This window comes from Salmo salar, chromosome ssa24 (assembly GCF_905237065.1).
Source record: "Salmo salar chromosome ssa24, Ssal_v3.1, whole genome shotgun sequence".
NCBI lineage: Eukaryota > Metazoa > Chordata > Actinopteri > Salmoniformes > Salmonidae > Salmo > Salmo salar.
In genome coordinates, this window is record NC_059465.1 from 17,441,217 (window position 1) to 17,456,651 (window position 15,435).

At 42.3% G+C, this 15,435-nt stretch overlaps 2 protein-coding genes across 2 annotated transcripts; one reads left to right on the forward strand and one right to left on the reverse strand.

The window, feature by feature from the left end:
• Positions 1–26: 26 nt before the first annotated feature.
• On the reverse strand, positions 27–7,249 carry LOC106585262 (U4/U6.U5 tri-snRNP-associated protein 2). The gene is made up of 13 exons (XM_014171294.2): positions 6,998–7,249; positions 3,594–3,672; positions 3,423–3,517; positions 3,181–3,317; positions 2,827–2,979; positions 2,339–2,564; positions 2,126–2,200; positions 1,878–1,945; positions 1,543–1,731; positions 937–1,079; positions 691–826; positions 444–530; positions 27–312 (listed from the first exon to the last, which is right to left on the reverse strand). Exons 1-13 carry the CDS (start codon positions 7,044–7,046, stop codon positions 259–261), a joined length of 1,491 nt encoding a protein of 496 aa, XP_014026769.1. The 5' UTR covers positions 7,047–7,249; the 3' UTR covers positions 27–258.
• Positions 7,250–7,602: 353 nt separating this feature from the next.
• Positions 7,603–12,129, forward strand: LOC106585264 (UPF0561 protein C2orf68 homolog). Its single transcript, XM_014171296.2, has 4 exons — positions 7,603–7,832; positions 8,232–8,347; positions 8,431–8,576; positions 8,653–12,129. The coding sequence occupies exons 1-4, from the start codon at positions 7,723–7,725 to the stop codon at positions 8,773–8,775; spliced, it is 495 nt and encodes a 164-aa protein (XP_014026771.1). The 5' UTR covers positions 7,603–7,722; the 3' UTR covers positions 8,776–12,129.
• The last annotated feature ends 3,306 nt before the right edge of the window (positions 12,130–15,435 follow it).

A 15,435-nucleotide genomic window follows, 5' to 3' on the forward strand; every position in this document is an offset into this window, starting at 1 on the left:
CATCATAATATTAATGACTGGAAACAGACATTTCAAAGCTGGTTTATTCCACCATTTACAGTTAAAAGTTTAGTAGACATTGTTTTCTCTATCCAAAATCCACCAATAAAAAGTCCTGGTCCCTCATGTGGTGGGGACTTACCCTGAGGTCATCTTGAACAGTGTCCAGTTCCACTCTAGTGGCTTTTTGGGGTTCGTCTGACCACTGGCCGGCATGTGACATCTCTTTCCTGTACAATCAATCTTTCAATGCCTTATTCACGCCCCTGTGTGGTTAGTTGTGTCATCTTCATTCTCTCTTCTTTTCCAAATCTGGAACACAGAACCACACATCAACACAACTGACAGTTACAGGGAGTCAGGAACTTATCTAGACATAAACCTGTAAATTAGAGAACAGCATATGGTATAATCAGTGGTCAATGTGACACAATAGAGCTTACCTGAATGTAGGCCTCTGACAGTGTGATCATCTGGGGCAGGATATCTGTCACCTGCAAGTCCTGGAGCTCGTACCACTTCCCAGTGCCCTTCAGTGACCAAAAACAAAAGGCACACATTAGCACCAATAACTGAACAGGACAAGTATTTATTTCACAATGTCATAAAATACTGCACATCTAAAGCTCTGCAAATGTGCACCACTAGAGTACACTAGGAGAAAGTCCTGAAAATGCAGCTGTCACTTACATGATGCAGGACATGTATTCTGTATGCCCCCTCAGTTGGCTTCCCATCATGCACCACATTGGCTACCAGGTCATAGGTGGTGTTCTTCTCTGTGACCTGTGCCTCTTCTGTCAGGTACTCACGAAGGTCTACATTCCTGGTCAAGGAGCAAATGCAAGGAGTCAAAAACACAGACATGAAATCATCAGGCTGAGCATGATGCTAAATTACCACTGAGTACATGGGGAAAGTATGACAGTATCTTACGTGATGGGAAAGTTGACGATGGTGGGGTTCTTCTCCACAAAGAAGTTGTTCTTGGTGAACCTCTTGATGCAGAAGATGAGATAGGGAGGCAGCTTGAGCAACTGGAACCTTTTGAGGAAATTCTCTTTGTAGGTTTTATACTCCTAAAAGAAAACAGGAGTGTGAAGGGACCAGAGGAAAGGGCAAAGAGGTGAGGAAAATCAAGAGGTGATAAAGCACTTAAGATTATGTCAAACAGAAGCTGAAGTCTCACAGGTCATCCTTCCAAATCTTGTCTCGTTGACTCGACATTTGAAAGATTTTGCTTAGGATGGGAGCGCTGGCTGTTAACACTCACTTTTGTTTTAATAGTCTATGCAGCATCAGTTTTGTAACCTATGCTAGCTAGCTTGATGCAAGTCAGAAAAATGGTCAGAAACAACATTTGTTGGTAGAGCAATCCATGCAAAATATTTGTTTGGCTTAATAAGTGGCAACGCATCACTAGTTTCCATCTAGCCTGCTTCTGAGGCTACTTTTCATTTAACTTGGTGGGAGAGATGGTTGGCTTGAAGATAGGAGTGCTGATCCTCTGAGCTAATGTAAGTGGGAGTTTGAGGGCAGTACCTTCTCTGTGTTGCCGTTAAACTTGGCCAGGATGTTGAAGAGGGGGACCTGTGGGATAATGAGCTGCTCCTTCTCATCCTTGTACAGTGGGGCTGTGGGAAGGTCAAGGGTCAGGAAGAGGAAGGTGGACTCCGACATCTCCTCCTGGTACTCCTCCTTCAACAGCAGAGCCACCTTCTCTTCTGGTGGCTGGAGAGAGAAAGGCATGTAACATTAACAATTTAGCTTTTAAAATATGTAATCATATTGAAGTCATGAATTCACAGGTAAAGATTTAAAGTTTGATACAATGATGCAGTCTTCCTTTTACAAAGGTCTGACAATAAGCCACTCGCCAAATCTGGGTGAGGAAGCTTCTTGGAGAATATACGCATGGAACCTTGGAACACTTTGGTGAGGCTTGCTACATTGGCAATAGGCGAGAGATGGGAAAGAAGAGGGAGATATCTGTGTTAATCTCACAGGTTGTACAGTGAGGCAGACAACACTGACTGATAAGGACAATGAAAAAGGATTAAGTCATATCCTTCCCCAACATCACTCCCTCAACCCCAGTCATCAGTCCCCTCCACCTCCCACTCACAAGGTTTCTTCTTGGTTCCTCCCAGTGCACCGTGCAGAGCGTTCATGAACCAGGAAAGAAAGTCCACAGCATCCCCTGCAGGACAGAGACCAATCAGCAGATTTGTTTATTTGCAACAAAAGGGCAACACATACATTTTACTGTACTAAAAACATTTTGTTCTTGAGAAACAAGGCTCTCGGGCTAAATGAATGTGATATAATAAAATCCTGCCTTGCTTGGTGATCTGGAAGTTCTTCTTGCTACACAGCACTACGGCCTGCAACATCTCGTGGGGCGACACGTGGGCCTTGAAGTTCCGGGGGTTCCACAGCTTGCGCATCAGCTCACCGAATCGCTGCACCAGCAGGAACATGATGTCACCAGGTGGCCTACGGATACCGCAGTAATTCTCCTCTTCCAGAAAGTAGTTCCGCAGTGGGGGCACATTGGACAGGGCCTGAAGGGTTAAAGACAGTTCCCAATAATCATTTTACAATTTAGTAATTTAGCAGACGCTCTTATCCAAAGCGACTTTGAGTGCATACATTTTTTGTACTGGTCCCCTGTGGAAATCGAACCCACAACCCTGGTGTTGCGAGCACCATGCTCTACCAACTGAGTCACATGGATGATCATCACACAGGAAAAGGTTTAGCAGCATGTGAATGGTGAGAGGTCTGATTCACCAGTGGATACTCTGTGGTGGATAACAGTCTTACCTGCAGCACCACATTAGCGTAGTCATTAGCCTTGATGTTGTTGAGCCCCACTATACCAGGCAGATAGGTGGTGCCATCATAGGCTCGATACAGCTTTCCCTGCTTGTCCAATCCAGAGATGTGCTGTCTGGTGAATGTGGGCTTCAGTACATACTAAACACAAAGAACAAAAATATATGACCACCTCCATTATTGCACAAACCATGGCTGAACATAAACTGTTCAACTTTATTTCAGAACTATTGGTTTAGCACCATTTAATAAGTGCATGTTTGAATTAATGCATCTGACACCTCTGAAATGGTCTTTCTTATTACAGGGTTAATGTGTGCAAACCCATCTCTGTGGACCCACCGTGATGTCTTCCAGCGATGAGTCAATGATCTCATAGTTATCTGGCAGACAGTAGAACTTAAGTGTGTGCAGATTGAGGAACACATGGTGGGTGAACTGCACACTGTGAGTATAGGCATGGGACTTCAAACCTCTACCTGGAAGACACACACACAAGTTTAGGCCGAGGTCAAGTCATTTCTGAACATTTCTTAGGTAGGGAGGGAGGTAACAACGTTAATCTGAAGTATTGGATGCTTTACCTTGGAAGTATTTCCCACAGATGAGACAAGCATAGACGTTGATGTGGGAGAGCGAGATGGAGCACAGCTTCTCAAAATCAAAGTCCAGCACACTCCTGAAGACAAAGGTGTTAGAGGTGAATGACAAATATTACACATTCAGTGTTAAAACCAGTGGACGTTTAACGTTACCTATTGATTGTGTCAAGGTAGGGACAGTGGCGACTTCTGCGATCCTCGGATGAACGGCCTACTTTCACAGGCACTGTAGCTATAAGACAAAGAACATGTCAACAAACAATTCAGTGTAACTCGCTAATTTGATGCCTAGCAATGACAACAATCGTAGGTATCTAGCTAACATGAGCTACGTTACACCAGAGATTTCTGTTTACAAAAGGCTTCCGGCTAACACTAACTTAGCTAGAAGTTGCCAGAAGATACTATACCATTACGCTTGAACTGCGCTGAGTTCGGAACGCAGTCATGGTTACATTAACGCTTCGATCACACCGACAGCGTCATTGCGCAAAATAGTACGCAGCATCATCTGGATATGTATGCAACAAAAATTCAACATTTACCTTCTGCTACAATTTCTGTCAAGCCATCTACGCATAGGTATGCACCCCACCGAACACACTGCAAACTGCATCTGCAAAGCTGCAAGGCAAACGCTGCGTTTCATTGAAAATTAGTGTAATTCTGGTATACCAAAAAGCAATGACGCTGTCAATGTGATCGAAGCGTAAGACACCGTGGAGCCGGAGCGAGATATGAGTTGGAAAATGTACCTCAATGACGGTGGCTACGTTTTCCAACCTGATATGTATAAACCCTAGAAACGGACTCAGGAGAGGCGAAGGTCAAGAGCCGTGTGTCCTCCGAAACACAACCAAGCTGCACTGCTTCTTGACACAATGCCCACTTAACCTGGAAGCCAGCCGCACCAATGTGTTGGGAGGAAACACCGTACACCTGGCGACCATGTCAGCGTGCACTGCGCCCGGCCCGCCACAGGAGTCGCTAGTGCGCGATGGGACAAGGAAATCCCTGTCGGCCAAACCATCCCCTAACCCGGACGACGCTGGGCCAATTGTGCATCGCCCCATGGGTCTCCTGGTCGCGGCCGGCTGCGACAGAGCCTGGACTCGAACCCAGAATCTCTAGTGGCACAGCTAGCACTGCGATGTGAGCTTAACATAAAAACAAATAACACATTTTCCTTAAAGTATTTATGTTACTGTCCCCACTACAACAAAACAAACACTTAAATACATGTACTTTTGTCCTTAAAACATTTAACTGAAATAATGTATAATTCTATTCATTCCTATGGAGGATTGCTCCTACTGGGGAGTACCAATATGGCCGACCGGTGACTAAAGCCTCTCAACAGCCAATACATAGCATCAGCAATCCAGGGATTATATACATCATCGTTTCGGACCCCATTTCTCACACAGGCTCCAATGTGTCTTAATGTAGTTTTTTTTTACATGTGCAATGTCATGACAGGAACACAGTTGATACTTCAACTCCTGTTGGAAGAAAGATGGCGGAAGTGGATGCCTTGTTCGAATCAAGCAACGCATCGAGCAAAGTTGGTGAAGACGAATGTTCTGAAGGCCAACAGTAGTAGTGAAAACTGGAACAAAAATGAAATTAGAGGATATGTGTATGTATGATAATGAATCGCTTCTTGTTGGGATGCGTTTGTTGAGTAAGGATACATATGTGGGAGACCCATTTGAGGAGTTGAAAATCGTGAAATATGCCCTGGGAAAAGGAGTCTGTCAGAGTGACCAGGAGTGGTCTTATTTTGATGAATTCTATTTCTGAAGAACAGAGGAAGATTGCACTGAGCCACAAAAGAATCCGAACAGAAGTTTTGTGTTTTGAACTTCGGAGTAGAGCACCCGTCAAAGGAGTCATCTCAGGGGTGACGACCGATGTTCAGGCTGAATACCTGAAGTTAATTCCTGGTGTGGTTGGTGCCCGGCGCTGACACGCTGGGTGAACGGAGAAAAATATGAAAGTCTGTCAGTCCTGACAGAGTATACTGAAGAACGGTGTGTAGAAGGATAACGGTGTTGCAATTGTGGTGGGGATTATGATCCCGGGTTCCTGGAGTGCCCTGTAAGGGTGAAGGAGATTGAGGTGGCAAAAGTTAGAGCGGAGGCAATTCAAATAATTGAGAAAAGTGAAGCTAATGAAGATATGGTATTGGATGCACCACAGCCTGTAGTAAATGTTTGCTGCCAGTCAAAAGATAAAGGTGGATTTTGTGGTGTTCATTGCCACAGTTATAAACTGTACGGCACAAGTCTGGACATTATTGTGGCTGCGGCAGAAATGTTTTTGGGACAAAATGATTTTACATCGGAAGACTTGCAAGGGGTACTGGCTCCAGAAGACCAGCCCTCCCAGGTTCCCTTTGAGCCTGTGTAGGGATCAGATCCATTTTATTTTTTAACAGAAAAGTTGGTTCGTTTAGTTAATTTTTTGTTACGTTTCTTTGGGAATCCTGTTTTCACCCTGCACAGTAGGTGGCGGGATGCACATTAAATTGTGCGATCGGCAATATACCATAGAAGTGGGCTGAGTCTCAGACGTGATCTTCCTGTCCGGTTTTGCGCCCCCCTCGGGCTAGTGTGGTGGAGTAGATCTTCGTGGGCTATACTCAGCCTTGTCTCAGCGTAGTAGGTTGGTGGTAAGTTGATATCCCTCTAGTGGTTTGGGGGTTGTGCTTTGGCAAAGTAATATCCTGCCTGGTTGGCCCTGTCTGGGGGCATCGTCGGACGGGGCCACAGTGTCCCCCGACCCATCCCTGTCTTATCTGGTGTCCTGTGTGAATTTAAGTATGCTCCCTCTCTCCCTGCCAGAGGACCTGAGCCTTAGGATCATGCCTCAGGACTACCTGGCTGTCCCCAGTCCACCTGGTCGTGCTGCTGCTCCAGTTTCAACTGACCTGTTCACCAGACGTGCTACCTTGTTCTGGACCTGCTGTTTTCAACTCTCTCTCTCTACCACACCTGCTGTCTCAACCTCTGGATGGTCAGCTATGAAAAGCCAATTGGCATTTACTCCTGAGGTACTGACCTTTTACACCCTCCTCAACCACTGTGATTATTATGTGATCCTGCTGGTCATCTATGAACATTTGAATATCTTGAAGAACAATTTGGCTTTAAATGGCCATGTACTCTTATAATCTCCACCCGGCCCAGTCAGAAGAGGATTGGGCACCACTCAGAGCCTGGTTCCCCTCTAGGTTTCTTCCTAGGTTCACACCTTTCTAGGGAGTTTTCCTAGCCACCATGCTTCTACATCTGCATTGTTTGCTGTTTGGAGATTTAGGCTAGGTTTCTGTATAGCATTTTGACATCTGCTGATGCAAAGCTAGATGGACACTTTTGATGCTGGGATCTTAGCTAGTTAACAATACATTAGTCAGCTAGAACTAGCTACCTACCAACAATGTTATTTAGGTTAACTAGCTAACTGAGCAAACAAACAATATATAGGTTTGGAAATAAAAAACAGCTTGTTACTAGCTTGCGTTAGGTTATACACGGTTTGAAATCGTTAACTACCTTCATCGTCTTCCAAGTCAAGTTCTCTCTCCCGTTTTACAGAGACCATCGTGTTAATATATGAAAAAACAGAGCTGATAATAATATAACTAAATCCAGGGTTGCGTTGATTTTACTGATTGCACACCTCCAAAACTCCAGGTTTCAATATCAAAATGGCCAACCAGAGTTTAACCCCACATTTTTAAGTTGACCCTGGCAAAAACAGAACGGCTGAGATTGAATAGTGTTAGACATCTTCAAAGAACTTTAAATAATATAATTCATGAGGATAAAAAATGTGAAAGAAAACAAATCATTTGCAGGGGTAGAAGCTTGATCCGAAAAAATTAATTATGGACAAGCTCGTAACTCCGTGTGCAATTCCAGTTAGACAGCAGCCCAGCCCACTTTGGAATGGTCGTCACTAGTTACCACAGTCACAAAGTCATACACCCCGCCTATTTATTATTTTTATATTTTTAAAATGTGATTTTTAAACCTTATCTTAAACACAATGATAACCAATGGCTAACCATAACATTAAATTAAATAAAAAAAGCACGTTCTTTTTTGTTTTGTTTCGTTTTTACGATAGCCAATTTTGACTTAGTGGATGTGATAACTAGTGGTAAATCACTTTGAAAGATTGATTAACGTTATGATGCAGCTTGTGGTGTTGTGCATATAAAGAAGTACTAATGTTCCATCTTAAATACTAAATACATTGTCCATCATCTCTCACGATGGAGATTTTGCGCGATGATGAAGAACAAGAGCTCAAATATAAACGTACGGGTCGTTTGGACATGAGCCATGGTTTCTTACACCACATTCGAAGGAACCAGATTGCCAGGTGAATCACTAATCTGAGCTAACATGCTGTGCGGGGTGTATATATGTCGATCTATTTTGTCAATGTAATCAATTATGAGAGCGTGCAGTTGTTTAGTTTCGAGGGTTTTCTTGATAATGTTGAAATTCATCGCTAGTACGCCTACTCACTCCAACCTCTACTGGGCATGCGCACAACGTCTAACAGAGAACTGCCCCTCTTCAGAGTATCAATACCATTAACAGATATTGCTCTCTGCTGTGAACAAACTACAACCATCATGGATATTGTTAGAAGTTGGACACTCACAATCATTCCAATGGTTTGAATTAAATTGCCTTGTTACTCTCTAATTGATATAAATAATGTTTCTCTTACTGCAAGATTCAGACACTGACTTATCACTTTGATGTCTTGCAGAGATGACTATGATAAGCAGGTAAAGCAGGCCAATGAGCGTCAGAGGGCCAGGCTCACCACTACCCCCCGACGCCCCCGCCGGCCAGATATCCAAGTGTACCATCCTCGACGTGGAAGTAAGAAAACACTGCTGCTATTATGAACTTCTGTCAACTTGGAAGACACAGTTTAGTGGTGATGTGTATGTATGTGTCTCCAGATGGATCTGAGCCAGGAGTGGGTGCAGAGACTGAAGAGTGGAATGAGAGTGGGTCGAGTACAGAGCCAGAGACCCATGGAACTGAACTCTTCTGGCTGGACTACCAGGCTGACTCTGGCTGTGTCACCTCCTTCATTGTACACAAGGTCTGTCTGTCTGTCTGTCTATATTTTTATGATGGTGCTCATCCTGTGCCCTCATGACCTGTTTCCTGTCTCTTAGGAGGACAAGCCAGAGAGGGTGGTGGAGCGTGTAGCAGAGAAGAATGTTCTGGACTCAGCCATGAGGGTGGCACTGCAGTCCCGGGTTCGAAAGGAAATGGATAAACGTCTGGACAAACGCTGAAGGAAGTGAATGAAATTAACAGTGATGAGAGGGGTGAGGAGGAGGAGTCGGAGGCCTCTGTTTACCCTCGAGCCAACCCTCTTCCTGTATGTAATGAATGCTAGTAGCAGAGGACTACTGTGGACCCACATTCTGAGGGTCTGTCAACCAGGATCTGAATGACGTCACACAGCCACGCCGTCCCCTCTGTGCTAGTGTACAACCATGGGGAAAAGACTGACTTACAGAAGGGTAGAAATGGAGCCGTCCTCACATCTCTTGTATTGGGCTGGCATCTCTGACCCTGGGTCATGTCTGTAAGGGGCCCTGTGAAACTGCCGTTGTCTTGTGGTTGAATGGACCATTGGCTGTCAACCTGCTCCAAAGGACAGAGCTGAGAACATGGGCCCCTATCTGAGCCACACCAGGGTAAGGCTGGGCAGTATACCGTATTTTACAATATACCGGTATTGATACATGGACTGGTTGGGAGTTTTACTTCACCTTCTGCATGGTCAATGCAGCAAATACAACAATGTTAATGACAACAATGGTGTTTTCATTTTGCTTCTTAATATAAATCCACAAGCATTATATAATTACACTATTAGTTAAAGTTTCTTACATCTGTAAACAGCTAGTTTGACTTTTCTTGGCAAGTTGGGCATAAATCCTGTTAGCCATTAATGCTAATTGCTAGCTAGCTAATAAATGTACTGAATCAGAGCAAACGTAATTAGATATACAGCCTGATAATACCAGTGATAGTGTAGACCTAAAACAGCATGTTTGTGGAACAGTATCTTCTAAATCAAAGAGGAAGCAAGAATGTTAGCTACATTAAGAAGCTAAGAGAAAACATTCAATGTAGCCACAGATTGAAGGGTCCCCTTGAAAAACTTATCAACACTTTTGTTCCTAGTTCCTACCCTGTCACAATGACTCCTCCCTGGCATTTTCATTCATTGTCAGGTCAAACAACACTGTATTCAAAGTGCCAACTATTATTCTAACTATAGAATTACAATAATCATTCTATTTCCATTATTCCAACACTTGACCCAAGTTTTTTCTCTAAATCGCAAGTCAAATTGTAATTGCAACATTTGGTTAAAAATAAGGCATAGATTGTTTGCCCATATCGTGCAGCCTTACGTGGAAATGATCTCAAATGAGTGCAACAAATGCAGAAATGTATTAAAATGCAGATTTTTTTTTTTGGGGGGGTTAAGTTGAATTGAACAGTATGAAACAATCTGAATGGAGAAAGACCCATTGAAATCACTTAGAATGTATGTGTTTCCACCCTAGAGTCATATACTACTTATAAATAACATTTTGAGCTTTTATTATTCAAAAACATAAAATACCGTCCACTTTTTTTTTTTTAATACTGTGATGTGATATTTTGGCCATATTACCCCCCCACACCCACCAGAGGCCTCCTTTTTTTATTTAACCTTTATTTCAACTAGGCAAGTCAGTTAAGAACAAATTCTTATTTTACAATGACTGCCTACCCCGGCCAAACCCTCCCCTAACCTGGACGAGGCTGGGCCAATTGAGCGCCGCCCAATGGGACTCCCGATCACAGCCAGTTGTGATACAGCCCAGGATCGAACCAGGGTCTGTAGTGACACCTCTAGCACTGAGATGCAGTGCCTTAGACCGCTGCGTGCAGCAGTTTCAAGGGTGCGTGCACACAAACCTTGCATGCAACAGTTTTCCCGCAAAGGTTGGTATTTACACATTTTGAACTATTCCCACGCAAATCTCAGACCATGCGTACCCACAACTTCTAGTTGTTGTCTGATCAACTGTATTGCAAGCAAATATTGTTATTTTGAGGGAAATTGAGGTGTTTGATGCACAGGAATTATAATAATGGTAGGCTAATATCATTCAAACCTATAGGCCTAATTATAAAACAGATGCATTTGTCATTGGTAAAAAGATTGCATAGCAGCATGTAACCCAATATATTTTTTACTTTATTATATAAGCCTAAATCATAATCTTATTGCAGGGCATGTCTCTCCTTTTCTGACATGCCGCTACATAAAATATTATGCTACCATTTATCCAACACTCATTCAATGGCCAACCATGCTAGAAAGTAAATAGACCGGTAGCCTATGACAGTATGGTTAGGCTACAGTATTGCTGTGCGATAGGAGCACGACATAATAGCCTGTTTAATCTCAACGCCTATACCACAGAGATAGACTCACAATCATGTATTAATAAACAAAATATTTCACAACAATTCATATTTTGCATAGACGTGTGGACTGTAAACAGAAAATCAGTCTTGCAGAATGCGTGGCCTTTTCTCACTGTAGACGTCATGCATTATTTGTTTAAAAAAAGTAACTGCAAAAGATTAAAACATTCTGCCCACACCTCTACAGAAATGTGATCACATTTGCCATTGCACTTTCCTTTAGCAACTATCACGGCCCAGTTCCAACATCTCCAAATAATACAGCAAATGAGGGCGTTGTTGTTACCATAAAAGGTGAATGGAGGGCATTTTCCCAGCGGAGTTGTAGCGCTCGTTCACACACACATATGGTATAGCTCTGATTTACCAATGAAAACATGCTCTGTATTTGTTCTGTGCGAATGTTTGATAAATCCCAATAATTTGTTTGCATGCAAATCCTAGAATCTCCACGTACGCCAGAATTTAGTTTGAAATGTATGCATGTTGATAAATGAGGCCCCAATCCCCAGAAACTGTGACGTCACCCCTGTGAATGTGTCTTTTTCACCACACAGTGACATCCTCTTCCCCATAGAAAGTGTGCTGTGTTTACAAAATGTACTTTTTGTTTATATGGATGTGGTTTAAATCCATTGGAGGCTCGCTGAGGGGAGGATGGCTCATTTTAATTGCTGAAATGGCATCAAACACATGGAAACGATGTATTTGATACCATTCCACCCATTACGCTCCAGCCATTACCACAAGCTCATCCTCCCCAATTAAGGTGCCACCAACCTCTCGTGTTTACATTTTATTTAGCAAAGTGCTGCGACTGGGATGTCATTGCACTTGTGTTTTTTTGTTGTTTTCATGAAAAAGTGACCATTTTGATTTGCTGTCTGCAGGGTTACATTTTAAGTCACTGTGACTGAAACAATATGGTTGTGTTTTGTGATGACTCAATATGACTAAGGCAGGAGAGCAAATCAATTGGTCATAGCAGATTCTTGTTTGTGTAAAAATGTGCCATGGTCATGACTTCTCTGTAATCTAATTTATTTTTGATTGGCCTATATGTTCTAAGAGTTTTATTTTTTTATACTGTCATTTTCTGGAGAGATCCTTATTGTTTCAGTATTACATATATTAAATATTTATTTTCCAAAGGTGTTTGTATATTTATTTACAAAAAGTGGTTGGATGTTCACTGTATGCAGATTTAGTGTGTGAGTACACAGTTTTGTTAAAGGTGAACGAGACTGTACGTTACTCTAGACTGTACGTTACTCTAACACAAAAAAAAAAAACTTTTCCAGGTCAATGTTTTAATTTACGGCCTGGGTGATGTATGGTGAGGGCTGTACCATTAGTGTGGGGGATAAGGTCATTGTCATGGTTGAAATTCCAGATGATGTGCTTCATGCAATCCTAAATTATATGGCCAGATTAGACGAGCGAATGTTATGGAGTGAACAGAAAGTACAGGCCTGTATAATGGGAAAATAACTCACTTCTCTCTAGGGGTAATGTTACTATTTGTCACTAGGTGGAAGCATCTATCATTTTTACTTAGACAGGGCACTTAAATGTTCCAGTTTGACGTTCAATACAACAAAATTCATCCAACTTGTATTTTTCCATCTATTCTCCTTCTTGATGCTCTTACACCATTCCCCTATTTATACGGTTACAATTTCGCTTTCAATAATGACAGGTGTGAACATGTTTAGACTAGGTTTACACAAATGCATTTGAGTTAAATCCCCTCAACACTGTCATACCCATCAAATAATAAGTATTGCACTGTAATGTTACTTATTTTGGAAAACTTTTTGGTTCCTTATTTTGGAAAATTTACTAGCATGGCTAAGTTGTGTAACCAGAGTCAGCCATTGAACCAGAGTGATAGTATCCTGCAACCCTAAGAAGTCACATGGCTAACCTCCATTCATACCACAGGCCTACTGACACTAGTTCATTAATGCAAGGTCATACAGTTGTATAGAGATCGCAACGTATCTTTCCCATTATAGCATCTGTGATCGCACGACAGTGCCATTGAGGCCATTTCCATTTTGAAGTAGCCAATTTTCATCTACAACTTCTATAAATTGGTAAACAAACTAAAAGGGTGCATACTGTCACTTGGAGTGTGTTGTTTGAACAGGTATAAAGCCAAGGTTGGAAATGTACTGCCACCTGCATTTATGGAATGTTTTCTCACAAGTATAATTAATTGGCTGATCCCTCCTGATGACCTGGATAGAATTGTGATCCTTCCCTAACCCATAGGAAGTCCTACCCAGTTGACTACTTCAAAATGGTCCTCAGTGGAGCTGCCCATACTAAAATATTTTTTGGGGCACTAGAGTCCTCTATACAACTCTATGTGCAAGGTATGGAAACTTTGTTAGAGATTAGATTAAAGAACTAACTTAATGTTTTTTCCTAGAGCTGTGGTCCAACTTGTTTCTAAGGGACTCAACAAAGTAAAATAGAAAGGCAGATTAGAACTAACATTCCAGTGGACAAACTGCTGATTCCCACCATTTGTGGGCGATTAATTCATTGTTTTCAGCAATGCATGAAAATATGTCAACTTTATCCCAGGGCCACATGTCTGGCCAGTCTTTGTTGCTGTTACATAAAACCCCTTTTCAGGAAGAGTGGTCTCTGATGGTATTGGTGGAACAAGGCCACCCCCTTTGGACTCATGCCACCCCCCACCCCGCCCCCCCTTTGGACTCCTGTGTTATAAAAGGTTCACATGTTAAGACTGCATGACTGACTAGACAACAATATTCCTCTAGCAATGACGGAATTGTACAAATAAAACCAGAGTGTAGCTCCATTAAATTGAGATACTGGATGAGATCAGAGATGCATAGATATCAAAAGTTCCTTATATTATAATTTACAAAAGCATAAAAATCCATGGTAAAATTTATTGTTTTTATGATTCACGTAACAGCATTGCATAACCCTATAAATTGTATTTTTGTAGCTAGAGATGTTGCCCTGGGGCCAAAGACCTATGGGCTTTGAGAGGTAATGAAAAAGACAGACAGATTAGATTAGTGTCATCCATACACCAGAGGAGGCTGGTGGGAGGAGCTTTAGGAGGACTGGCTCATTGTAATGGCTGGAATGGAATAAATTGAATGGTATCATACATCAAACATATGCAAACCACATGTTTGACTCTGTTCTATTTACTCCATTCCAGCCATTACAATAAGCCTGTCCTCCTATAGCTCCTCCCACCAAACTTATTCTGGATGGAAGCACTGGTTCGGCTGGGAGACGCTTCTTTTTTTATCCTGCGTAGACACCCAACAAACATGACATCGCTACTAATGTTGCATCATACCGTCTACCTAACCCTGCAGAGCCACACCCCTAACCTCGGGCCAAAGAGTCAACTGGCCTGATCATGACTTTCTCCATGACCTCACCATGACACTACCCCTTGCCCCCCAATGTTCATTCTTGGAGTCCATTAAGACTCAGAGAACTTTAGCCTCCAACTCTTCATACCAAAGTTTATAAACTAAGAATGTAGAGTAATTGAATGTAAAATAACAATTTCCATAGGTTTTTTGTTTAGTCTCATCTCCAAGGCAGTGGAGGCTTCTGAGGGGAGGACGGCTCAAAATATTGTCTAGAACGGCGCTAATGGAATGTTATCAATCACATGGAAACTGTGTGTTTGATGTATTTAATACCATTCCACTAATTCCGCTCCAGCCATTAGCACGAGCCCATCCTCCCCAATTAAGGTGCCACCAACCTTCTGTGCTCCAAGGCTATGTACTGTTATTTCACCTCTGTTTTTTCTACCGCTTGGACAAAACACACTTAACTGATACACATCCTTCCCTAGGTGATAACATTAGCTACAGTATAGTTTTATAACACTACACTCCTTCAAGAGAGGGTCAACAACAGTGGAATTGTGCTGGGACAAAGGTGGCTCAGGCTTGATTAAACCACTCTGCCCCTACCCCCTCCATTCATATTTGTCGGTCACGTACGTATTTTTTGTGTGTCTCTAATTGTGTGAAGTACTGTATACAGTACCTTCAGAAAATATTCACAACCCTTGACTTTTTCTACATGTTGTATTACTGGCCACCACACAATAACCCATCATTTCAAAGTGAAATTATATTATGTCCTGAATACAAAGCGTTATGTTTGGGAAAACTCCAACACAATACATTACTGAGTACCACTCTTCATATTTTCAAGCATGGTGGTGGCTGAATCATGTTATGAGTATGCTTGTCAACAACAAGGACTAGGGAGTATTTTAGGATAAAAATAAATACTACAGAGCTAAGCACAGGAAAAATCCTAGAGGAAAACCTGGTTCAGTCTGCTTTCAAACAGACACTGGAGACAAATTAATATTTCAGTATGACAATAACCTAAAACACAAGGCCAAATATACACTGGAGTTGCTTACCAAG